Source organism: Hyperoodon ampullatus (genome assembly GCF_949752795.1).
Source record: "Hyperoodon ampullatus genome assembly, chromosome: 1".
In the NCBI taxonomy this organism is placed as follows: domain Eukaryota; kingdom Metazoa; phylum Chordata; class Mammalia; order Artiodactyla; family Ziphiidae; genus Hyperoodon; species Hyperoodon ampullatus.
Window position 1 is genome coordinate 138,801,999 of NC_136914.1, and position 27,118 is coordinate 138,829,116.

Consider the following 27,118-nt stretch of genomic DNA (forward strand, 5'->3'; position numbering starts at 1 on the left):
CCCCTTCGCGGGCGGAGACTGCAGGTGGAGGAGGGGGAAAGCTTCGGAGTAGCGGAGGAGAGCACAGCAACAGGGGTGTGGAGGGCAAAGTGGATAGATTCCGTCACAGAGGATTGGTGCCCTCAGGCACACACCAGCCCGAGAGGCTTGTCTGCTCGGCCGCCAGGGCGGGCGGGGCTGGGAGCTGAGGCTCGGGTATCGGGTTTCAGTCGGAGCGCAGGGAGAGGACTAGGGCTGGCGGCAGGAAGAGAGCCTGAAAGGGTTAGTGCACCACGGCTAGCCCGGAGAGGGTCCAGGGAAAAAGTCTGGAGCTGCCGAAGAGGCAAGAGACTTTTTCTTCCCTTTTGTTTCCTGGTGCGCGAGGAGAGGGCATTAAGAGCGCTGCTTAAAGAAACTCCAGAGACGGGCACGAGCCGCGGCTAAAGGCGCGGACCCCGGAGACGGGCGTGGGACGCTGGGGCTGCTGCTGCCCCTGCCACAAGGCCTGTGTGCGAGCGCAGGTCACTGTCCACCCCCCCTTCCGGGGAGCCTGTGCAGCCCGCCACTGCCGGGGTCCCGGGACCCAGGGACGGCTTCCCCGGTAAAGCACATGGAGTGCCTCGGGCTGGTGCAACGTCATGCCGGCCTCTGCCGCCGCAGGCCCGCCCTGCACTGCGTGACCCTCCCTCCCCTCAGCCTGAGTGAGCCAGAGCCCCCGAATCAGCGGCTCCTTTAAACCCGTCCTGTCTGAGCGAAGAACGGACGCCCACCGGCGACCTACGCGCAGAGGCGGGGCCAGGTCCAAGGCTGAGACCCGGGAGCTGTGAGAGCAAAGAAGAGACAGGGAAATCTCTCTGTGCAGCCTCGGAAGCAGTGGATTAAAGCTCCACGGTCCGCTTCATGTGCCCTGCGTCTGTGGAGTGTATGAATTGACAGCAAATCATCCCAAATTGAGAAGGTGGACTTTGAGGACAAGATTTCAGACTTTTTCCCCTTTTCCTCTTTTTACAACGAATTATCCCAAATTGAGGAGGTGGAATTTGAGAGCAAGCTTTTCGATTCCCCCCTCCCCGTTCTCTTTTTGTGAATGTGTATGTGTATGCTTCTGTGTGAGATTTTCTCTGTATAGCTTTGCTTCCACCATATGTCCCAGGGTTCTATCTGTCTGTTTTTTTTTAATAATTACTTTTTAATTTTAATAACACTACTATATTTTATACTTTATTCTATTTTACTTTATCTTCTCTCTTTTTTTTCCTACCTTCTCTTCCTCCCTCCCTCCCTCCGCCCCTCCTTTCTTTCTTTCTCTCTTTCTTTCCTTCCTCCCTCCCTCCCTCCCTCCTGTCTTTCTCTCCTTTCTTTCTTTCTTTTTTTCTTTCTTCCTTTCTTTCCTTCCTTCCTCCCTCCCTCCCTCCCTCCTGTCTTTCCTTCCTTCCTCCCTCCGTCTCTCCCTTCTTCCTTTCACTCTTTCTTTTTCTTTCCTTCCTCCCTCCCTCCCCCCTTTCTTTCTTTCTTTCTTTCTTTCTTTCCGTCCTTCCTCCCTCCCTCCCTCCTGTCTGTCTTTCTTCCTTCCTTCCTTCCTTTCTTTCCTTCTTCCTTTCTTTCTCTCTCTCTTTCTTCTACTAATTCTTTCTTTCTACTTTTTCTCCCTTTTATTCTGAGCCGGGTAGATGAAAGGCCCTTGGTGCTGCAGCCAGGAGTCAGTGCTGTGCCTCTGAAGTGGGAGAGCCAACTTCAGGACACGGGTCCACAAGAGACCTCCCAGCTCCACATAATATCAAGCAGCGAAAATCTCCCAGAGATCTCCATCTCAACACCAGCACCCAGCTTCAGTCAACGACCGGCAAGCTACAGTGCTGGTCACCCTATGCCAAGCAACTAGCAAGAGAGGAACACAACCCCACCCATTAGCAGAGAGGCTGCCTAAAATCATAATAAGGCCACAGGCACCCCAAAACACACCACCAGACGTGGACCTGCCCATCAGAAAGACAAGATCGAGCCTCAACCACCAGAACACAGGCACTACTCCTCCCCACCAGGAAGCGTACACAACCTACTGAAACAACCTTAGCCACGGGGGACAGACACCAAAAACAACGGGAACTACGAATCTGCAGCCTGCAAAAAGGAGACCCCAAACACAGTAACATAAGCAAAATGAGAAGACAGAAAAACACACAGCAGGTGAAGGGGCAAGATAAAAACCTACCAGACCTAACAAATGAAGAGGTAATAGGCAGTCTACCTGAAAAAGAATTCAGAATAATGATAGTAAAGATGATCCAAGATTCTATTTCCAAGATCCAAAATCTTGGAAATAGAATAGACAAAATGCAAGGAACAGTTAATAAGGACCTAGAAGAACTAAAGATGAATCAAGCATCGATTAAAAACACAATAAATGAAATGAAAAATACTCTAGATGGGATCAATAGCAGAATAACTGAGGCAGAAGAACGGATAAGTGAGGTGGAAGATAAAATAGTGGAAATAACTGCTGCAGAGCAAAATAAAGAAAAAAGAATGAAAAGAACAGAGGACCGTCTCAGAGACCTCTGGCACAACATTAAATGCACCAACATTCGAATTATAGGGGTTCCAGAAGAAGAAGAGAAAAAGAAAGGGACTGAGAAAATATTTGAAGAGATTATAGTTGAAAACTTCCCTAAAATGGGAAAGGAAATAGTTAATTAAGTCGAGGAGGCACAGAGAGTCCCATACAGAATAAATCCAAGGAGAAATATGCCAAGACACATATTAATCAAACTGTCAAAAATTAAACACAAAGAAATCATATTAAAAGCAGCAAGGGAAAAACAACAAATAACACACAAGGGAATCCCCATCAGGTTCACAGCTGATCTCTCAGCAGAAACTCTACAAGCCAGAAGGGAGTGGCAGGACATACTTAAAGTGATGAAGGAGAAAAACCTGCAACCAAGACTACTCTACCCAGCAAGGGTCTCATTCAGATTTGATGGACAAATTAAAACCTTTACAGACAAGGAAAAGCTGAGAGAGTTCAGTACCACCAAACCAGCTTTACAACAAATGCTAAAGGAACTTCTCTAGGCAAGAAACACAACAGAAGGAAAAGACCTACAATAACGAACCCAAAACAATTAAGGAAATGGGAACAGGAACATACATATCAATAATTACCTTAAATGTAAATGGACTAAATGCTCCCACCAAAAGACACAGATTGGCTGAATGGATACAAAAACAAGACCCATATATATGCTGTCTACAAGAGACCCACTTCAGACCTAGAGACACATACAGATTGAAAGTAAGGGGATGGAAAAACATATTCCATGCAAATGGAAATCAAAAGAAAGCTGGAGTAGCAATTCTTATATCAGACAAAATAGACTTTAAAATAATGACTATTAGAAGAGACAAAGAAGGACACTACATAATGATCAAGGGATCGATCCAAGAAGAAGATATAACAATTGTAAATATTTATGCACCCAACATAGGAGCACCTCAATACATAAGGCAAATACTAACAGCCATAAAAGGGGAAATCGACAGTAACACACTCATAGTAGGGGACTTTAACACCCCACTTCCACCAATGGACAGATCATCCAAAATGAAAATAAATAAGGAAACACAAGCTTTAAATGATACATTAAACAAGATGGACTTAATTGATATTTATAGGACATTCCATCCAAAAACAACAGAATACACATTTTTCTCAAGTGCTCATGGTACATTCTCCAGGATAGATCATATCTTGGGTCACAAATCAAGCCTTGGTAAATTTAAGAATATTGAAATTGTATCAAGTATCTTTTCCGACCACAATGCTATGAGACTAGACATCAATTACAGGAAAAGATCTATAAAAAATACAAACACATGGAGGCTAAACAATACACTACTCAAAAATGAAGTGATCACTGAAGAAATCAAAGAGGAAATAAAGAAATACCTAGAAACAAATGACAATGGAGACACGACGACCCAAAACCCATGGGATGCAGCAAAAGCAGTTCTAAGGGGGAAGTTTATAGCAATACAATCCCACCTTACGAAACAGGAAACATCTCGAGGAAACAACCTGACCCTGCACCTAAAGCAATTAGAGAAAGAAGAACAAAAAAACCCCCAAAGTTAGCAGAAGGAAAGAAATCATTAAGAGCAGATCAGAAATAAATGAAAAAGAAATGAAGGAAACGATAGCAAAGATCAATAAACCTAAAAGCTGGTTCTTTGAGAAGATAAACAAACTTGATAAACCATTAGCCAGACTCATCATGAAAAAAAGGGAGAAGACTGAAATCCATAGAATTAGAAATGAAAAAGGAGAAGTAACAAATGACACTGCAGAAATACAAAAGATCATGAGAGATTACTAAAAGCAACTCTATGCCAATAAAATGGACAACCTGGAAGAAATGGACAAATCCTTAGAAATGCACAACCTGCCAAGACTGAATCAGGAAGAAATAGGAAATATGAATAGATCAATCACAAGCACTGAAATTGAAACTGTGATTAAAAATCTTCCAACAAACAAAAGCCCTGGACCAGATGGCTTCACAGGCGAATTCTATCAAACATTTAGAGAAGAGCTAACACCTATCCTTCTCAAACTCTTCCAAAATATAGCAGAGGGAGGAACACTCCCAAACTCATTCTACGAGGCCACCATCACCTTGATACCAAAACCAGGCAAGGATGTCACAAAGAAAGAAAATTACAGGCCAATATCACTGATGAATATAGATGCAAAAATCCTCAACAAAATACTAGCAAACAGAATCCAACAGCACATTAAAAGGATCATACACCATGATCAAGTGGGGTTTATTCCAGGAATGCAAGGATTCTTCAATATATGCAAATCAATCAATGTGATACACCATATTAACAAATTGAAGAAGAAAAACCATATGATCATATCAATAGATGCAGAGAAAGCTTTTGACAAAATTCAACACCCATTTATGATAAAAACCCTCCAGAAAGTAGGCATAGAGGGAACATACCTCAACATAATAAAGGCCATATATGACAATGCCACAGCCAATATCATCCTCAATGGTGAAAAACTGAAACCATTACCACTAAGATCAGGAACAAGACAAGGCTGCCCACTCTCACCACCCTTATTGAACTTAGTTTTGGAAGTTTTAGCCACAGCAATCAGAGAAGAAAAGGAAATAAAAGGAATCCAAATTGGAAAAGAAGAAGTAAAGCTGTCACTGTTTGCAGATGACATGATACTATACATAGAGAATCCTAAAGATGCTACCAGAAAACTACTAGAGCTAATCAATGAATTTGGTAAAGTAGCAGGATACAAAATTAATGCACAGAAATCTCTAGCATTCCTGTACACTAATGATGAAAAATCTGAAAGTGAAATCAAGAAAACACTCCCATTTACCATTGCAACAAAAAGAATAAAATATCTAGGAATAAACCTACCTAAGGAGACAAAAGACCTGTATGCAGAAAATTATAAGACACTGATGAAAGAAATTAAAGATGATACAAATAGATGGAGAGATATACCATGCTTCTGAATTGGAAGAATCAATATTGTGAACATGACTCTACTACTGAAAGCAATCTACAGATTCAATGCAATCCCTATCAAACTAGCACTGGCATTTTTCACAGAACTAGAACAAAAAATTTCACAATTTGTTTGGAAAAACAAAAGACCCCGAATAGCCAAAGCAATCTTGAGAACGAAAAACGGAGCTGGAGGAATCAGGCTCCCTGACTTCAGACTATACTACAAAGCTACAGTAATCAAGACAGTGTGGTACTGGCACAAAAACAAAAAGATAGATCAATGGAACAGGATAGAAAGCCCAGAGATAAACCCACGCACATATGGTCAACTTATCTTTGATAAAGGAGGCAGGAATGTACAGTGGAGAAAGGACAGCCTCTTCAATAAGTGGTGCTGGGAAAACTGGACAGGGACATGTAAAAGTATGAGATTAGATCACTCCCTAACACCATACACAAAAATAAGCTCAAAATGGATTAAAGACCTAAATTCAAGGCCAGAAACTATCAAACTCTTAGAGGAAAACATAGGCAGAACACTCTATGACATAAATCACAGCAAGATCCTTTTGGACCCACCTCCTAGAGAAATGGAAATAAAAACAAAGATAAACACATGGGACCTAATGAAACTTCATAGCTTTTGCACAGCAAAGGAAACCATAAACAAGACCAAAAGACAACCCTCAGAATGGGAGAAAATATTTGCAAATGAAGCAACTGACAAAGGATTAATCTCCAAAATTTATAAGCAGCTCATGCAGCTCAATAGCAAAAAAACAAACAACCCAATCCGAAAATGGGCAGAAGACTTAAATAGGCATTTCTCCAAAGAAGATATAGAGTTCCAACAAACACATGAAAGAATGCTCAACATCATTAATCATTAGAGAAATGCAAATCAAAACTACAATGAGATATGATCTCACACCGGTCAGAATGGCCATCATTAAGAAATCTAGAAACAATAAATGCTGGAGAGGGTGTGGCAAAAAGGGAACACTCTTGCACTGCTGGTGGGAATGTGAATTGGTACAGCCACTATGGAGAACAGTATGGAGGTTCCTTAAAAAACTAAAAATAGAACTACCATATGACCCAGCAGTCCCACTACTGGGCATATACCCTGAGAAAACCATAATTCAAAAGAGACATATACCAAAATGTTCATTGCAGCTCTATTCGCAATAGCCCAGAAATGGAAACAACCTAAGTGTCCATCATCGGATGAATGGATAAAGAAGATGTGGCACATATATACAATGGAATATTACTCAGCCATAAAAAGAAACGAAACTGAGCTATTTGTAATGAGGTGGATAGACCTAGAGTCTGTCATCCAGAGTGAAGTAAGTCAGAAAGAGAAAGACAAATACCGTATTCTAACACATATATATGGAATTTAAGAAAAAAAATGTCATGAAGAACCTAGGGGTAAAACAGGAATAAAGACACAGACCTACTTGAGAATGGACTTGAGGATATGGGGAGGGGGAAGGGTAAGCTGTGACAAAGTGAAAGAGAGGCATGGACATATATACAGTACCAAACGTAAGGTAGGTAGATAGTGGGAAGCAGCCGCATAGCACTGGGAGATCAGCTCGGTGCTTTGTGACCGCCTGGAGGGGTGGGATAGGGAGGGTGGGAGGGAGGGAGACGCCAGAGGGAAGGGATGTGGGATCAGATGTATATGTATGACTGATTCACTTTGTTATAAAGCAGAAACTAATATAAATAAATAAATAAATAAATAAAAATCGAAAAGGACAAACATCTTTCCAAGCTCGCCAAGAAGAGATAGCACCCAAATAAAATAAGAAATGAAACAGGAGAAATAACAGCTGAGACTACAGAGTTAAAAAAAAATCATAAGATAATACTGTGAAGAATTACATGACATCAAATTGGACAACCTAGAAAAAATGGACACGTTTCTAGAAATATACAGCCTATCAAAACTGAGTCAATTAGAGGGACTTCCCTGGTTGCACAGTGGTTAAGAATCCACCTGCCAATGCTGGGGTCATGGGTTCGAGCCCTGGTCTGGGAAGGTCCCACATGCCGTGGAGTACCTAAGCCTGTGTACCACAACTACTGAGTCTGTGCTCTAGAGCCTACAAGCCACAACTAGTGAAACCCGTGTGCCTAGAGGCAATGCTCCGCAACAAGAGAAGCCACTGCAATGGGTAGCCAGCACACCACAACTAGGAGTAACATCCACTTGTTGCATATAGAGAAAGCCTGTGCACAGCAACAAAGACCCAACACAGCCATAAATAAATATATATATTTTTAAATTTAAAAAAACTGAGTCAAGTAGAAACATAATTTGAACAGACTGATCACTAGAAGGGAAATAGAATCTGTAATTGAAAAAAAAAAAAAACTCCCTGCAAACAAATCTCCAGAAACAAATGGGTTCACTGGGGAATTCTACCAAACATACAAAAAACAATTTATACCTATCCTACTCAAACTATTACAAAAAATTGAACAGGAGTGTACACTTCCAAATTTATTTTATGAGGCCACCATTGCTGTCATACCAAAACCATAGACACTACAAAAAATATTACTGACGAATATCTTTGATGAATATAGATGCAGAAATCCTCAAGAAAATATTAGCAAACTGAATCCAAAAATACGTAAGATCTATACCGTGATTAAGTTGGATTCATTCCAGGGTCATAAGAATTGTTCAACATACATACATCAATCAATGTGATACACCACACTAACAAAAGGAAAGACAAAAACCACATGGTAAACAGACACAGAAAAGGTAGTTTACAAAATTCAACATCCATTCATGATAAAAACTCTTACCAAAGTGGGTATAGACGGAATATATCTCAACATAATAAAAGCTATTTATGACAAACCCACAGCCAACATAACACTCAACGGTGAAAAACTGAAAGCCTTCCTTCTAAATTCTGGAACAAGACAGGGATGCCCACTCTCACCACTTCTATTGAACATAGTATTGGCAATCCTAGCCACAGCAATCAGACAAGAAAAAGAAATAAAATATATCCAAATCAGAAGGAAAGAGGTATAATTGTCATTATATGCAAATGACATGATACTATATATAGAAAACCCTAAAGACTCCACACAAAAACTACTAGAACTGATGAACAAATTCAGCAAGGTAGCAGGGTACAGATTAATATATAGAAATCTGTTACATTTCTTTACACTAACAGTGAAATACCTGAATAAGAAATTAAAAATTAAAAATCCCATTTAAAATCACATCAAAAAAAAGAAAACACCAAAAAACCTAGGAATAAACCTAATCAATGAGATGAAAGACTTACACACTGGGAACTATAAAACACTGATAAAGGAAATCAAATATGATTCCAGGAACTGAATTTATGGTTACCAAACGGGAGGGGGTTATAAATTAGGAGTATGGGATTAACAGATACATCTGCAGTCACCCTATTTCTAAATAAGGTCACAATGTGAGGTACTAGAGGTTGGGACTTGAACACATCATTTTGGTGGAACACAGTTCAACCATAACACACACTTAACAATACTACAAAATATATGAAGCAAAAATGGAGAATTCAAGGGAGAAATCGTTCTATCAAATATTTGGAGTCTTCAGTACCCCTCTTTCAATAGTAAATAGCTCAACTAGACAGAAGATTAAGAAGTAAATAGAGAACGTGCACAATAAATTACTGATATACACAGTAAGTTGGATCAACCTCAAAATAATCATGCAAGTGAAAGAAGGCAAAAGAGAATAGACTGTAATATTCTATTTATACAAAATTCTAGAATGAGATAAACTATTCTGATAAGAAATTCAAAACAATGGTTGCCTATAGTGGTATCAGTATTAATATACAGAGCATAAAGAAAATTCCTGGGATAACTGAAATGTTCTAATCCTTGAGAGGGCTTTATTACACAGGTGTATGCATTTGGGAAATCACATCAAATGTTAAGATTTGTGCATTTCACTTCATGTAAATTTTACCTTAAAAATGTAAAGAAATATCAGTACCTCTACTTAGCAATATGGGTGTTTAAGTGTTTAGGGATGAAGTTTACTGATAGCTACATCTTAGAAGTTTGAAATGCATAAAAAACAAGATATATTGATGAATTGATTGGTAAGATAGTTATGTGATAGAGCAAATATAGCAATCAGAATGTTTGTGGTGAAGGTGAATTATGGATGCTCCCTACACAGTTCTTCCAACGTTTTGCTATGTTTGACGTTTTCAAAACAAACTATTATAAAAATATTTAAAGCAGTGTGCTTCATTTTCATCTTCATCTGGCATTTTTTTCCTGCTTAACAATATTACATTTATTTTCTGCTTAACAAAACCAAAGATCAAGGAATAAATCGTTGCTATTTTAAGCCATTTAGTTTTGTGGTAGTTATGTAGCAATTATTGAAGTAATTGCTGACTAATAGAGAACACAGTTATTTTTACATTATCTCAGTTATCACAATTTGTAGTTTTTTAAATTAAAATACTGCTTGAACAAAAATAATCAATAAGCTCTTAAGAAATGTAAACTGAATAGGATTAAAAGCTTTAGAACATATCATTGGGTGTCTTGTGGATTCCTAGAGGTATATCTATTTCATATTTGGGTGACCTTGAAAAAGTGTTTGAATTTTAGTAATAGATTTCTCTATACTTGTAGTTTCTATAAATGCAGTTAATTTCCAGAGAACAGCTGATTTTTATATACTAATAGTCTCATTATAGGAAGACAGCCATGTGAAAATAGCTCCCAGGGAGAATATAGTTATCTGAAGATGGAAGCAGAAGTTGGAGTTATGCTGATTTTTATATACTAATAAGATCTTTTTCTTTGTGAAACTAGGACACAACATGCAATACAAGAGTATGGTAACATAATCACTACTTCCAGTCCACATGGAAAATTTTGTTGAGACAGTTGTTTTAAAGTTGTCTTTGAGTTTCTTTGAAAGTAAGAGCCATTTTATTTTAATACTTTTTATGTTGTAAAATATAGTATACATGCTGAAAATTACATTTCAACACTTCTGAACAGTTTGATAAATAAAGTGAACACCCATATTACAAAGTTCAAGAAATAGAATGTTGCCCGCACCTTGGAAGTTCCTTTCTCTTCCTGATCACAACCTTTTCCGTTTCTCCAAAGTTAACCACTATCCTGACTTTAATTGTAATAATCTTTGCTTCCTTATAGATTTATGCTTGTATATGCATCTCTAAAAAGTGTAGTTTCATTTTGCCTGGTTTAACACTTTATGTAAATGGAATTAACATAATATGTATTTCATGTATGTGTATTTCTCATTCAACATCATGTAAGAATCATCCATGTTGCATGTAGCTGTAGTTTATTATTTTCACTCCTGTATGGTATCAGAGTATTAGAGTATGACTATATCAACGTTTATTTATCCATTCTACTATTAATGGACATTTTGCTTGTTTCTTGCTTGGGACCAAAGCCAATTATACTGCTGTGTAAATGTATTACCAGCATGTATCCTGGTGTCCATATGCATGAATATCTTAAATATCTTGAACTGTAGTGTGTGTAGTATATTCAACTTTACTAGATAAATGCCAGCTGTTTTCTGAAGTGGTTTTACTAATTTATACTTACACCAACAACAGTGAGAGTTTCTGTTCCTCCATGCCCTTGTCAACACTTGATATTTTCAAACTTGGAAATTATTGCCAAGCTAGTGGGCATATAGTGTTATCTCACATTAATTTTAATTTGCATTTTTCCTGGTTACAAATAAGGTGATAACATTTTCATGTTTATTGATCATTCCTTTAGTGAATTGCTTATTCAAGGGTTTGCCCTTTTGTCCAATAGGCTGTCTTTTATTTTATTAATTTATTTTTATTATTATTTTTTTGGCTGCGTCAGGTCTAGCTGTGGCATGTAGGATCTTCATTGAGGCATGTGGGATCTGTCATTGCAGCACACGGGCTCTTAAGTGCGGCGTGTGGGCTTCTCTCGAGTTGTGGTGTGTGGGTTTTCTCTCTCTAGTTGTGGTGCAGGGGATCCAGGGCACGTGGGCTCTGTAATTGTGGCGCGTGGGCTCCAGAGTGCATGGGCTCTAGAGTTTGCGGTGAATGGGCTCTCTTGTTGAGGTGCATGGGCTCAGTAGTTGTGGTGCACAGGCTTAGTTGCCCCATGGCATGTGGGATCTTAGTTCCTGGACCAGGGATTGAACCCACGTCCCCTGCATTGTATGGCGGATTCTTTACCACTGGACCACCAGGGAAGTCCCTAGGCGGTCTTTTAAAAAATAGATTTGTAGGAATTTTTTGCTGGATTCTGGATACCAGCTATTTATCATTTATTTGTTTTTCAAATATCCTCTCCCACTTTGTGACTTATCACTCATTTTGCATCTTAATTGAATTTCTTAATTTCATGGCAGTTGAATTTTTCAGTCTTTTCATTTAGTATTGGACAAATCTTTTCCCACCTGGATGTCACGAGGTATTTTCTTCTAAAAAGTTTTGATACAAATATTGAATCATGAAGTTGTACACTGGAAACGAATACAATGTTGCATTTAATTATACCTCAGTTAAATGAACAAACCTGTAGTTTTGACTTTCACAGCTAAGTCTTTAGTCTACTTGGATTCGATTCTTCTTCTTCTTTTTTTTTTTTTTTTGCAGTACACAGGCCTCTCACTGTTGTGGCCTCTCCCGTTGCGGAGCACAGACTCTGGAAGCGCAGGCTCAGCGGCCATGTCTCACGGGCCCAGCCGCTCTGCGGCATGTTGGATCTTCCCAGACTAGGGCACGAACCCATGTCCCCTGCATTGGCAGGTGGACTCTCAACCACTGTGCCCCACCAGGGAAGCCCCTTGATTCTTCTTTATACTGTGACATAGTACTTAGTTATGTGTTTTCCCCCATGTGGATGACAACTTTCCCCTGTACCTTTTAGTGAGAGTCTGACCTTTGTCCAATGTTCTATACTGTCACCAAATGAATGGTCTTTTTGTGGGCCCTCTATTCTGTTCCACTGCATTCCTGCACCAATATTACGCTACTTTAACTAAAGCTTCATAGCTTTATATGTATAATGCTGTAGCTGATACCCTGTTTTTATTTTTCTTTAAGAGTGTCTGCAGTTCTTGGCCTTTTGCATTTCAATATAAATATTAGCTTGTCATTCTCCAAAAGACACCTGCTGAGATTTTGACTAGACTTGCATTGCATTGAAATTGGAAGTGTATTGAGTGTATGTAGCAATTTTGGGAGAACTGTCATTAACAAGATCAAGTCTTCCAATCTTTGAACATGGTATTTTTCTTCATTTAGGTCTACTATAATGTCTCAGTGATGTTTTATAATTTTTTCTATCTATGTAGATTATATAGAGACCTCTCACAGAGGTCTTTTTTTTTCCTGAAATGTTATCTTTTAATCTTTGTGTTTTCCTGTTTTTACAGTATTTTTACAATGAGTATGTTACCTTTTAAAATTTTTATTTATTTGAGGTATAGTTGCTGTCCAATATTATATGTTTGAGATATACAACAGTGATTCATAATTTTAAATGTTATACTCCATTTATAGTTATTATAAAACATTGGCTATATTTCCTGTGTTATACAATATGTCCCTGTAGCTTATTTATTTTATACATAGTGGTTAGCTTGTACCTTTTAATCCCCAACCCATAACTTGCCCCTCCCCCCTTCAGTCTCTTCATGATAACTACTAGGTTGTTCTCTATATTTGTGAGTCTGTTTCTTTTTTGTTACATTCACTAGTTTATTTTTTAGATTCTACTTATAAGTGATATCATACAGTATTTGTCTTTTTCTGAGTTATTTCACTTAGCGTAATACCCTCCAAGTCCACCCACGTTGTTGCAAATGCAACATTTCTTTTTTATGGCTGAGTAGTTTTCCATTGTATATATACACCACATCTTCTTTATCCATTCATCTGTTAATGGACATTCAGGTTGTTTCCATATCTTGGCAATTGTAAATAATGCTGTTATGAACATTGTGGTGCCTGTATCTGTTCAAATTAGTGTTTTCATATTTTTCATTTATATACCCAGTGTGGCATTGCTGGATTATATGGTAACTCTAAGTTTTTTAAGGAACCTCTATACTGTTCTCCATAGTGGCTATACCAATTTACATTCCTACCAACAGTGCAAGAGGGTTCCCTGTTCTCCACACCCTCTCTGGCATTTGTTATTTGTAGAGTTTTTTATGATGGCCATTCTGACTGGTGTGAGGTGGTACCTTATTGTAGTTTTGATTTGCATTTTTCTAATAATTTGTGATGTTGAGCATCTTTTCATGTGCCTATTGGCCATCTGTATGTCTCCTTTGGAAAAATGTGTATTTAGATCTTCTGCCCATTTTTTGATTGGGTTTTTTTTTTATGTTGAGCTGTATGAGCTGTTTCTATGTTTTGGAGATTAATCCCTTGTCAGTTGCTTCGTTTGCAAATATTTTCTCCCATTCTGAAGGTTCTCCCATTCTGAGGGTTGTCTGTCTTGTTCATGGTTTCCTTTGCTGTGCAAAAGCTTTTAAGTTTCATTAGGTCCCACTTGTTTACTTTTGTTATTTTCATTACTCTAGGAGGTGGGTCAAAAAAGATCTTGCTGCTATTTATGTCAAAGAGTGTTCCGCCTATATTTTCCTCTAAGGGCTTTATAGTGTCTGGCCTTACATTTAGGTCTTTAATCCATTTTGAGTTTATTTTTGTATATGGCGTTAGGGAGTATTCTGATTTCATTCTTTTACATGTAGCTATCCAGTTTTCCCAGCACCACTTATTGAAGAAACTTTTCTCCATTGTATATTCTTGCCTCCTTTGTTATAGATTAGGTGACCATAGGTGCATGGGTTTATCTCTGGGCTTTCTATCCTGTTCCATTGATCTATATTTGTTTTTGTACCAGTACTGTACTGTCTTGATTACTGTAGCTTTGTAATATAGCCTGAAGTCAGGGAGCCTGATTCCTCCAGCTCCGTTTTTCTTTCTCAAGACTGCTTTGGCTCTTTGGGGTCTTCTTTCCATACAAATTGTAAAATTTTTTGTTCTAATTCTGTGAAAAATGCCATTGGTAATTTGATAGGGATTGCACTGAATCTGTAGATTGCTTTGGGTAGTATAGTCATTTTTACAATATTGGTTCTTTCCTGGGCTCTCTACTCTGTTCCACTGATTACTGTAGCTTTGTGGTACAGTTTGAAATCAGTGACTGTGCTACCTCCAACTTTGTTCTTCTTTCTCAAGATTGCTTTGACTATTCGGGGTCTTTTGTGTTTCCATATAAATTTGAAAAGTATGTGTTCTAGTTCTGTGAAAAATGCCCTTGCTATTTGATACAGATGGCATTGAATCTGTAGATTACCCTGAGTAGTATGGTCACTTACACTGTATTAATTCTTCCAGTCCATGAACACATTATCCCTTTCCATCTGTTTGTTTTGTCCTCAGTTTATTTCATCAGTGTGGTATAGTTTTCTGAGTTCGGGTCTTTTACTACCTTAGGTAGGTTTTATTCCTAGGTATTGTATTCTTTCTGATGGGATTGTAAATGGGATTATGGGTAGATTTTTAACTCAAAATCAATCTCTTTAATGCTTATGTTTGTTTTCCTTGATTAACTTTGGTAGAGGCTTGTCTGTTTTTAAAAATATTATTTTCAGATACAGGTTTTGATTCTTTATTCCATTTACTATTGATTTCAGCTCATTTCCTTCTTTACCTTTAATTTCTTTAGGTTCATTTTGCTGTTGTCTACCTTTTTACTGGTATTTTTAGGTCATTACATCTTTTACATCATTTTAAGTATATGCATTAAAGCATACAGGCATACCTCAGAGATGTTGCAGGTTCAGTTCCACATGGTAATAAAGTGAATATGACAAAGTGAGTTTCACACATTTTTTGATTTTCCAGTGCCTGTAAGTTATCTTTGGGACTTCCCCGGCAGTCCAGTGGTTAAGACTCATGCATCCACTGCAGGGGGCACGGGTTTGATCCCTGGTCGGGGAACTAAGATTCTGAATGCCATGCTTGGTGCAGAAATAAAATAAATAAATTAAATAAATGAATAAATAAAAATAGTTACGTTTACCCCATACTGTAGTCTATTAAGTGTACAATACCATTAAGTCGAAAAAATACGTACATACCTTACGTAAAAAATACTTGATTGCTAAAAAACACCTACCATCGTGTGACAACACACGGTTGCCATAAAGCTTCAATTTGTAAAAAAACAGTGTCTGTAAAGCACAGTAAAATGAGGTATGCCTGTATAAAATTCTAAATTATTGCTTCAGCCGCATGTTACCAAGTTGCATTTTGTATGCAGGTTCATTTACTTAAAGATTGCTGAGTGCTTATTATGTGCATGCTAATGTACTGCAATGAGAGAAAGAGTAGGTCCAAGAGATTGAGGTTTAAGGGGTACAGCTGCCATTTAAAGCAAGTTTATATTGTCGTTCAAGTAGAAGTATGTTCTGATTTTCAACGGGATTTGACTTTTCTATAAGTTCATATGGAGTTTCTTTTGGCTATGGTGTCATGTTTACTAAATATTGCATATTTATGTAAAATACTTTTACCTAATAGCTGAGTGACAGTTCATATAATTATATTAGATCTAGGTTTTAAAGTTCTATTCATTTCTCTTTATACTTATAGCCTACTACCAGTTATCATTGTTACTGTGGGCCTAAACTTCTTTTCGTAGTTGTCAAATCACTTTATATATTTAGAGGCTGTTGTTTCAGAGTTATGTTTCTGGTGAATTGGTCTACCATTATTAAAGCTCTGTATACCAATACTCCCCCCTTTTTTTCCCCACTGTAAAGGAAACAATCTGATTAATAAGTTTCTTTTGATTGGCATTTTCTTATATTTTTTCATTAATTTACTTTCAACTATTACATCATCATGTTTAAGAAGTGTATTTGTAAACACTACACATAGTTCTTAAACTGCTAAGTTTATGGTACTTACGTTGCCATAACTACTGATATTTGGATTTGTTATTTTATTTCTCTTGTTCTTTGCTTCTCTTTGCCTTCAATAGGGTTAATATTCTTTACTACCAATTCCTAGTTATTTGTTCTTAATTTAACGTGAATCTTGTTATGTCTGAAACCAATGCACAAATCCTTTTCAGTGAGGTTAAACAGGAGACCAAATGTAATTGTGAAGAAAAGTAAGGAAATGCTGCTCAACAGAACTGCTTCAAATTGCCTTTTGGCATTTGCAGGATGCATGAACCATCCTGAAACGATTTCTTTACCTTTCAGCAGAGGGGAGAGCTTGAGGATAAAGTATTAGGAGGTACTTACAGTCAATGGACATTCCTTCTTCACCTCAGGAAGGTTATCAACTCTTTGCTGTTTAATCACTAGGGATTGTGGGTTAAAAAAAAAAAAAGAGCAAAATCCTCTCCAGTTCTCCCCCAAATCAGGATAAGATGAACAGGAATGAACTGCCAATTGTTCAGCCTTCTAGACTTTGAAAGTATTCATTTCCATTTCATTGGAAAAGTAAATGGGGGTATAAATATTTTTCTGAGTTGAGGATTTATTATTCTTCTTATTCTCACAAATTGTTCAAGCACTAGAAGATTAAGCACCAAATGCTGTAATCTAGACCAGGGGACCTCAGTTGTTTTCTTATCCCAACATGCTATTTGGCACATTTTCAACTGGAATAGCAATTCTCAAAAAGAGGTTAGGAGAAACTTGAGCAGGGAGCTCCTCTTTGTGTACTGAAAATTTCTGAAGTCTAGTTCATTTACCGCTAGATTTTCTCTTCTAATATAAAGTTAAGTTATTCGCTGACAACACAGTATCAGCAAACTACTATTGTAGTTTTCAGAATCGATATCATTTGATGGTTTAAAAAGTTTGCCAATTTACTCAGAACCCTCACTGCCAAGCAAATTTATGTAAATGACTCTGATGACCTGTCCACAAACCACTAAGTCAGTGAAGTTCACTATGTGAACATTAAGCCTCAGGTGTGTAAAACTCATGGTTCAAAGCGTAAGTAGATAAATATATTTATAATTACATAACTTCTTGACAATGTGCACTTGCCATCCAAAAATGAAATGCATTTATCAATTGCTATTTGTTCACTTGTATGAAGATGCCATTTTATATACATGTAAAATGTTTTATATACTTTGATTCTGTGAAATGTAAACATTTTATAAATGTTTGTGAGCCAAAATTGTATGCCACATATATATTAGTGTCGTATATAACATTACCGACTTAACATCACAAACCATTCTCATGTCTGCTTATTGAAACTGTTATATGCAGTTTATAGACACATCACACTTGATTATGATTTTCTGCATTGCACTGGTCACTCTGTGCTAAAAACAAACTGGGAAATTGAGAAATCAAATGCAGTAGTTTTCTTAAAAAAAAAAAATTAGCTAGTAGGTACTAAACTGCCAGAAGGTATTTTATACTAATGACTGGAGTCAGAGTCACTATGTGTATAAATTATTTTAATAATGGTTGGAGAAAGGAAAAATGACTTGGATGCCATTTTAGTACTAAACAATTCAGTAACTTCATTAAAAATCTGCTTCTGTATTAAACAACAATGGCTTCATCCTGCCAAATATAACATTTTTTACTTTTAATATGAGTCTCCTTCCAAGAGACTAAGCCATAAAAGTATTATTTCAGGGGAAGAAACCACAACACTTTAAAGTTTCCTTTGCTTAGCTCTCCATTTCTAATTACATTTTTACATCTACATTCTGGGTGGGTCCATATGATTTCAAGAGCATGTTAACTCAAGGTCTTGGAAGCAAAAAAATTAAGAAATTCTGAAAAAAAAAAACAAGGAGGATGCACAACACATGTATGTAGTCAGAAAGCAGCAAAGAATTGAAGTTGTCTGATCTTTAACAACTATTTTGAATTTCTGACCCATTTTGTTACATTGATATCTGGATTAAAAATGAGGGACGTTGGTTACTTAATACACAGTACTCACAAAATTGACCTCTTTTGGTCTAGAACTACTTAAAAGTATTCAAAGGCCAGAATATGAAAAATCTATTAAGCCACTATTAAATTTTAGAGAAATTACATATGGAAACTTATAAGATGGCTTTTCAAGTATAAATTTAAGAGTCAAAAAATTCTTAACAGTAAGATATGGTTTTAAAGTAAAAAGAAGACAGGTAATAAAATTAGCTATCAAAGTGATCGTAAAAGTATTTTTTTAAATCCATGAAATAAAAGACTTAAAGAATAATCCAAAAGAAAACAAAATATAATTGAGAGAAATATAATGATTATTTAAGAGTCCAGAACTGAGAGATAAAACAAGATAACAGGAAAGACTAAGATAATTTCCATTTATAGTGTATATACTATAATGCAATTAAACTATCTAAAACATGTTGAAGTTCACTAATCTCTTTATAGGATGGGTAATCAATACATTTCCCTAATACTCATCATGTGACCTAGGACATGACAGTAAATTAGAGATTCCAAAGCAAAGATCATTACCATTTATTTTTGTTTTTGTTGTTGATATGGATTTTGACACCTGCCTGACAGACTAAGTCAAATGTTCCTGATTCAATTATTAGTTTTCTTTCTTTGACTTGAAAGCTTCAAGTTATTTAATAATGTATCTTAACAGACATGCCTTTTCTCTTAATCCTTACTCCAACAATATGCTAGAGGTACCCCTAGAGATCTGGAAGGTGAAAGAGCCATTACCACCTATAGGTACTGACTACTGCCATAGACATTTAGGGGTTTTTCTTCTAAGCAGTTTGTTAATACTCTAAAACAGGTACCTGTTATTGTATGAAACAATTACCCTTGAATTTAACAAGGGAAAAAAAACTTAAGACATCTGGCTATATTATAAACCCAGAGCTGTTTGGTTAGGAAACATGAGTATATGGAAGAATATTAATTTTAGTTTACTGTGTATTAGAGATGTGAAAGTAAAATAACTAAAGCTTTTGGTTGTTTTGGTTAAAGACCTGGTCTTGATCTGCATTAAATTTTATTACTTTTTATCAAAAGAAAAGATTATGTGCTTCCTGGAAGTTGTTTTAAAATTATACTTTGGCTTAACCTTGACCAAAAAAAAAGGTACTTTTAAAACTGTTTTCTCTTTTTTGATCAAAAAGTCTGTCTCTTCTGAAATTGACTAAGAAGATTAGTTTGGTAAATGACTGATAGTTATAAAACATACTGTAGTTAAGAGGATAATAAAACATTAGAATCAGACTTTATAAGCATCCTTACACCTGTGTCATTTGAAAAGTCATCAGTCGCTGACTTTAATCAATGCCATCAGATTTTAAATACTGATATATCAATACAATTAGATATGCCTCTCATTAAGTTTTACAGAATCCACTATCACAAAACCAGATTCCACTTAGAAGTTCTGAAGTCTAACCACAAAATAACATCTACTTTAGAACTGAAGTTTTTTTGTTGTCAGATTCTAAAAGTTGAGAAACATGAAGTTATATTTTTCTATCACTTCTAAACCTATGATATATGTAAAGTTAATGCCAAGACTTTAATTGTTGTGGACTACCAAATACCAGCTATTAAAAACAAAACAAAATCCTAAGGGGAATGTTTGTAGGCTTAGTATTACAATTCAAATTTATGAAAACGGAGGGATGGTTAAATCTGTTTTGGGTCAACTGATCACTGTATTCAAATGTCTATTATCTTTAAATACAGTCTTTCAAAACAGTTGAAGCTGTGCTAATTTGGATAAACTGTTTTAACATATCACTTTATTATATTGACAATTGATCCCCCAAATTCACTTTAAAGACTTCTAGCTAGGAAATATAATCATAAGTATACTAAAAATTGACCCCCCAAAGTCTAAGACATCTTTATTTCTTCTTAAAGTCTAATTTTTACCTTTTTAAAATTGAGATTATCTGTTATTCCTATAGCCTCATTCTTTGGTGTGCTGTTTGTATCAATAGTTGTTTTAAAACTTAAGTATTCTGTATATTGCTAAGGAATTAAAACATCACAGACTTTCTTTTGTTATATTATTTAGCGATCTTTGTTTTTAAAATCACCATGTGATTGGCTATCAGGAGTTGATTTCTAAAACCAAATAATTTACACTTTTCCAGAGTCGTAGTGTATTAGATTAATACATTGGATTAATCATTTCCTATTAATCCTATTAATCATTTCCTACATACTTAGTTCTTATTTGCTTACTACAGGAAAGCATCCTATTTTGCAATGTATTTTTAAAAATAACTTCTAAAATAGTGGCTTTTTATTTTGAAAAAAGATCTTTTTCATCTAAGCACTGCATATTTCATACAGATTAAAATTAAACTGAACCCATGCCTTCTACCCAAAACTAAATTAAGGAGAACATTTTTATTACTGTATTCAATAAATAATTATAAGGTTAAGGGCTTTTGAAAATCATTTAAGTTGAATAAATGGGTAGGAAAAGTATACATATTATCTTTGGATATAATTAACTTATTAAATGAAGTGCTACATGACTGCAGGAATTGGAATGTTATAATTCTGACTAAAACACAGAACTATATAAACTGACTTATGGAACTGGAAAATGTCAGGATGTACTACACAATTCAGATGCAGAAAGGTTTGCTCCCACATATTCCCAATTAGTTTTGGAAGTACAGCTCCTAACAAAATGGGTGGAGATTTTCTTCTTAAGAAAAAGCTGTGAACTCCCTATGTGTACTGTTATATATTCCCTTTCATAACTTTTATGCTCTTACTGAAGTGAACCTATATATTCAACATACAAACGAAAAGTAACAAACATGCTTTTAAAAAAATGTACTTCATCATTACTAATGGATATAATTACTTCATTAGTTTGAAAACATTAAAAAATATATTGGGTCTATATGATTTTTTAATGCAAAAAAGGGATATCTCCCTCAAAAAGGATGAATAAAAATCCCTGCAAAATGCACTGCTCCATACTTTCCTTTCAGTGCAGACTACATTGTAGAAACAGAATCTCTCTTAGAGAACTAGTTGTGAGAAGTAACGACTATCCCTAAAGATATTAAACTCTCAATTTTTATTAAGAAAAGTCCATATTAATTTTTTTTTAATTCTTAATATAAAGATGATGTAGCTTTGGGGAAGACTGAGCCTTTCAAAATTTTAACCTATGTCAATCTAGTTGGTTGGCATTAAGAACACAAGTGCCCATGCATTGTCTATGCTTCTTTTTCTTGTAGGTTGAAAAGTCATTTCATTCTGCTCCCATATCAAGCTTCTGCACAGAACTGAACAGTGTGAACAAGTCTGGTGATGAAGCACAGATTAAATCTTTAAAATATCTTAATTTCACAGCCCCTCAACCCATATAATTTATATATGAAGCACCAAAACTGGAGCCAAGGTCTGAACAGGTAACGTAACAGCAGGAACTATAATTTAATCACATCATATCATATTACACTATGTAACATTCTATATTTTGCCTGTTGATGTGTAACACAGTTAAGTTTATTACAAGCAGTATTTCCTAAGACCTATGTTATAAGTGCTTCTTTTCAAGTATTACTGCTTATTTAGTGTTTATATGTTAACATTAAGTAAATCAGTGATAAATGTATATAATGCAATACACATTGTGCCGTTTCTCCCTGCCCTCTGTTAACATATTAACAAAATCAATTAAGAAGACCAAAACAACTATTAAACCTAAAACAAGGTTATCAACATCACAGATGCATGTCTGAGTAGGTCAACAGCATTTCCCCCTTAACATGAAGGTATTTTCATCAAAAATGCTTCATCATTTTGGGGCCAGCATCACTTTAGCAGCAGCTGGTCTTCAGGACAAGTAGATCAGAAGTTTCAAGTGCTAAAGACACTGAATTACTCTGAGAAACATCAATCCACATGACTAATGAAGCTAACTGCTGGTGTCATCTTAACATAAAATTGTGCATTTTCCATTTCAATGTGTGATTTAGTTCATTTATATGATGAAAACAAAGTTTTGAAGTTCTCATGGCACACCAACGAGATGGACTAATTTGTCAAGGAACCTCTTGTTTTAATATTTAAATTATAACAATACCATAACTAGAAAAAGGTCAGTGACTTGGTGGCTTTAAACCACATCAGTTTCAATATTTGTTTTTCAAAATAATGATGCAATTAAATCTATGCTTCTTCAACAGTAGCACAATATATTATCCTTTCCTGAATAAAGGAACTGAGGTTTATCCAAGTAGAAGCTTTAAATAAGGTTGCCAACTACTTATCAATCTTGCATGTTTGACATAAAATATATTAGGAAAGCTTAAACTGACTTGTTAATGTATATTCAGCTAAAGCTTCACATTAAGCAGCAATGGAAATGAACAGAGGTGCACTCAATATAAAACACTTTTCAAAACTACTCCAAAAAACAAATGACAAAAAGTGGTTAAGAACAACTTAACATCTGTTGTGTGTACCAGATGTAAAAGAAGAAAAATGGACCCTGTGGTTACTTGCACTGTTTGAATTACGTGAAGGTGAAATTAAGACTTAGTCCACTTCCATCTCTCCAGAAGATTTAGTATGCTGTGTGCTGCCTTTTGTTGTATCTGGTTTAGTTTCAGTCCCACTCTGTCCATCCACTGGTCCGTTGTGTTCACTATTAGCTTTTGCCTTGTCTTCAGCAACCTCTACTTTTGGTTTGGGCTTATAAATTATGGGGTTACAGAAATGATCCAGTTCCTAAAGACATGAAGAAAATTGATTATATTAAAAATATTATGTAACAAGTTACGATTAACATTCTAAAGTCCACATTAACCTTCTAAATTTCCACATAATTCCACATTCCTGAATAGCTGTTGGCTCAGCTAGATAACCAACTAATTCTTAAACTACCTTAATGAAGGATTTACCTTCTCGGCTAGTGTTTGTCAGGGGTGATAAGAAACTATTCAGTCTTTAATAATACATTCTGTATTTACTGTTCCTAAAATCTTTTCCTCATAATTTGAATACAGTTTATTTTGGCAGGAATGGTTTTTATTTTATTTATTTTTTTGGCTGCGCTATGCAGCATGTGACATCTTAGCTCCCCGACCAGGGATTGAACCTGGGCTCTTGGCAGTGAGAGCACGGAGTCCTCACCACTGGTCCGCCAGGGAATTCCCAGGAATAAATTTTAATTCATTCCTTTAAATTATGCTGAGAGCTCTGTTATGAAAATTACATCACGTAATACCTATTGCATAAATTAAAGTTTCTCAACATTTACATAAAAACAATTTTAATAAATGGAATTACATAAATATACACACTGACTTTATTTACTTTCTGAAAACAGCTCAGTAGCCTTTTCTGTTCAAGGAAAAATAAGCCATGAAAGTAAATTCAACTTAATAATTTAAAAGAGATATATTTTCCATATCCTTGCTTTTTCTACACAGAAATAAAAGACCATTTCAGATAAAGCTACTGAAACACTTTAAGTTCTTTCAAGACCAGTGTCACAGATATTGGGATAGGGACGAAAACATAGAAAGTAACATCCTTGGGGAGTGTTTTAGTGCAAACTGTTCTTATCACACTCTGCATCTCATCTGATTCGGAGTAAATTACTATAGATTCTTTGCCAAACTTTCTCAAAAGGAAAATACTCTTATTGTTTTATGATTTTAAAAAATACCCGTTTTGGTACAGGAAAAGTTGCTCAACATCACTAATCATCAGAAAAATGCAAATCACAATGACATATCTCACACCTGTCAGAATGGCTATCATCAAAAAGAATACAAATAACAAATTTTGGCAAGGATATGGAGAAAAGGGAACCCTAGGTACACGTTTGGTGGAAATGTAAATTGGTACAGCCATTATAGAAAACAGTATGGAGGTTCCTCAAAAAGCTAAAAATAGAATTACCATATGATCCAGCAATTCTACCTCTGGGTAAATATCCAGAAAAAATGAAAATACTAATTTGAAAAGATACATGCACCCCAATGTTCCTAGCAGCATTATTTACAGTAGCCAAGATACAGAAGCAACCTAAGTGTCCATCAACAGATGACTGGACAAAGAAGATGTGGCACATATATACAATGGAATATTACTACTCAGCCATAAAAAAAGAATGACAATTTGCCCTTGAAACAACATGGAGGGTATTATGCTTATAGAGAAAGACAAATACTGTATGTTATTACTTACATGTGGAATTTTAAAAATAGAGCAAATGAGTGAATATAACAAAAAAGAAATAGATTCACAGATATAAACAAACTAAAGGTTACCAGCGGGGAGAGGGAACTGGAGAGGGGAAAGATAGGGGTAGAGGATTAAGAGGTACAAACTAATATGTATAAAATAAATAAGCTACAAGGATACATTGTACAGCATAGGGAATACAGCCAATATTTTATAATAACTTTGAAGTATAATCTATAAAAACATTAATCACTGTGTGTACACTTGAAACTGATCTTGTAAATCAAATATACTCCAATTAAAAACACCCTAAAACCCGTTTTTGTTTTAAAAATGAATCAAATACCTACAGACATACTGAACTAGATTAAAAAGAATCACCTGAAATTCCATCTCCTATAGATTAACATAACTAATCTTTTGGTGAACATCCTAGATGTATGTCCATGCACACACATATCTCCAAACATACAAATCTATGAACATGCTAATTGATACAGTAAGATTACAGAATCTAAATAAAGTTATCTTTCCTTTTTCACTCAATATGTTGTATAAATCTATATATCTAAATAGATTTACCTCTGGTATCTTAAATACTATATTTAATTGTTGAAATGTGTTGTAATATTGAAATATGCATCAAATTATTTATCTAGTTTCTTACTGATAGGTATTTAGGTTGTTGCCAGTTTTTTGCTATCATAAGCAAGGGTATTTATCTGCATATACTTATTGCAACAGTCAAATTAAGATGAATTCCTAGAATTGTGATTTCTGCATTAAAGGGTAAACTCATTTTAAATTTCTATACATATTCTGAAATGATGTCCCAGAAAAATGGTAACAAATTTAACCAAGTTGCTCAGGAAGAGCGTCCATTTCTTCACACCCTTGGCAATTATGGCAAAGATTGTGAATGTAAACACACAACCAAATCAGAGAGAAGAGATTTGCATTTCTTAGATTAGTAATGAAGATGAACACCTTTTCATATGTTTATTGGATATGTATTTCTTTCTTTGTCAGTTGTTTTACCGATGTCTTTACTCATTTTTCCACTTAGATGCTGATCTTTATTATCAAGTTTGTCCCCGTGTTTTTCATAGTGTTTTCTATAACCTTTGACATTTTCAGTAGTAATGTTTTTTAAACTGGAAAGTTTATCTCATAAGTAAGATTTTACCATGGAATTTTACACATTTCAAACTATGTCAAAGACAAACATATATTGCAGTTTTACAATGGAGGCTCAGAAGTATTATACAGCCTAGAAAAATCGGACATATTTGGAGTTGTCACATTGCTTTACCTCATTCTGTATTACACTTAAAATCTAAAAAACAGCTTTGTGTATATGACTAATTAAATCAAGGAACAGAGATGTCCCACCTAGAATTTTTTTTTCCCCAAAATTAAAGATTAGCCTCAAATTCCTGTTTTTCTATATTATATTCATCTGCCAAGTTGATTATTTCTCAAAGTATGGCTCCCATTAAAAAAGTTTAGTGACTGAACCCACGAAAAAGCGAAGTTTATAGTTTCTTACCTTTGACTTTGCAACTATTTCTGAAACTTTCACTACAGGATCTTGAGTGAGACTTAATTTGTTCTGTGCATTCATCTTACTGTTCAGCCAACTCATGGCTTCACTGATATATTTTTCAACTTTTTCCATTTCAGCAGGATCCAAATGATCATACCTTTCATCCTATTAGGAAAAAAAAACCTTTACTTAATGTAACAGGTTTTTCAATAAGCACCAATTTATTGATAATTTCTGCTTAAAAGAGTTAGACTCTTATCGACTGTATACCTCACACATACCCATGTGAAGAAGCCATTTACAGACTACACAGAACTGAAGAAACTGGGAGAAAGAAAAATCAGTATGGAGTTTTAAAAGGAAAGGCCTTCTGAAGAAGTCAGGTTTGGAAAAGAATGGTGAAGAGTATTAGAGGAAAAAGTAGTACTTGGCCAAGAAAGAAGCCGCATGGACTTAAATTTGTCAGGGAGTAAAGAAAAATAAGTTAAGCAGGCACATAGCAAGCTAGACAGAAAATTCTGACTGTACAACAGAATATGTTTAAGTTGTTGACAAGAATTACCGGGTTGGCCAAAAAGTGCCTTGGGTTTTTAAGTAAAAATAAAAGACACATTTTCTATGTTCACCAAGAGCTTCACTGAACAACGCATTCACCCTTTTGTTCCACTACCTTCTGCCATTTTTCAGGCAATGTCATAATTCCATCTTCCCCAGACTTTTTATCTTCTTGAGCAAAGAACTGTTCCAGGTGCCTTTTACAGTCCTCCAGGGAATTGAAATTTTTTCTATTA

At 35.7% G+C, this 27,118-nt stretch overlaps 1 protein-coding gene across 3 annotated transcripts in view; it reads right to left on the reverse strand.

The window, feature by feature from the left end:
• Positions 1–23,125: 23,125 nt before the first annotated feature.
• The window catches only part of HSPA4L (heat shock protein family A (Hsp70) member 4 like), a gene marked incomplete at both ends in the record, with an annotated part of 49,325 nt that continues 45,332 nt past the window's right edge, over positions 23,126–27,118 (reverse strand). For all 3 annotated transcript variants that reach the window (XM_079705137.1, XM_079705138.1, XM_079705139.1), the window contains 2 exons: positions 23,126–23,317; positions 26,331–26,492. In XM_079705137.1, coding sequence (XP_079561263.1) covers positions 23,126–23,317; positions 26,331–26,492 — 354 coding nt within the window. The remainder of the gene's footprint in view (positions 23,318–26,330; positions 26,493–27,118) is intronic.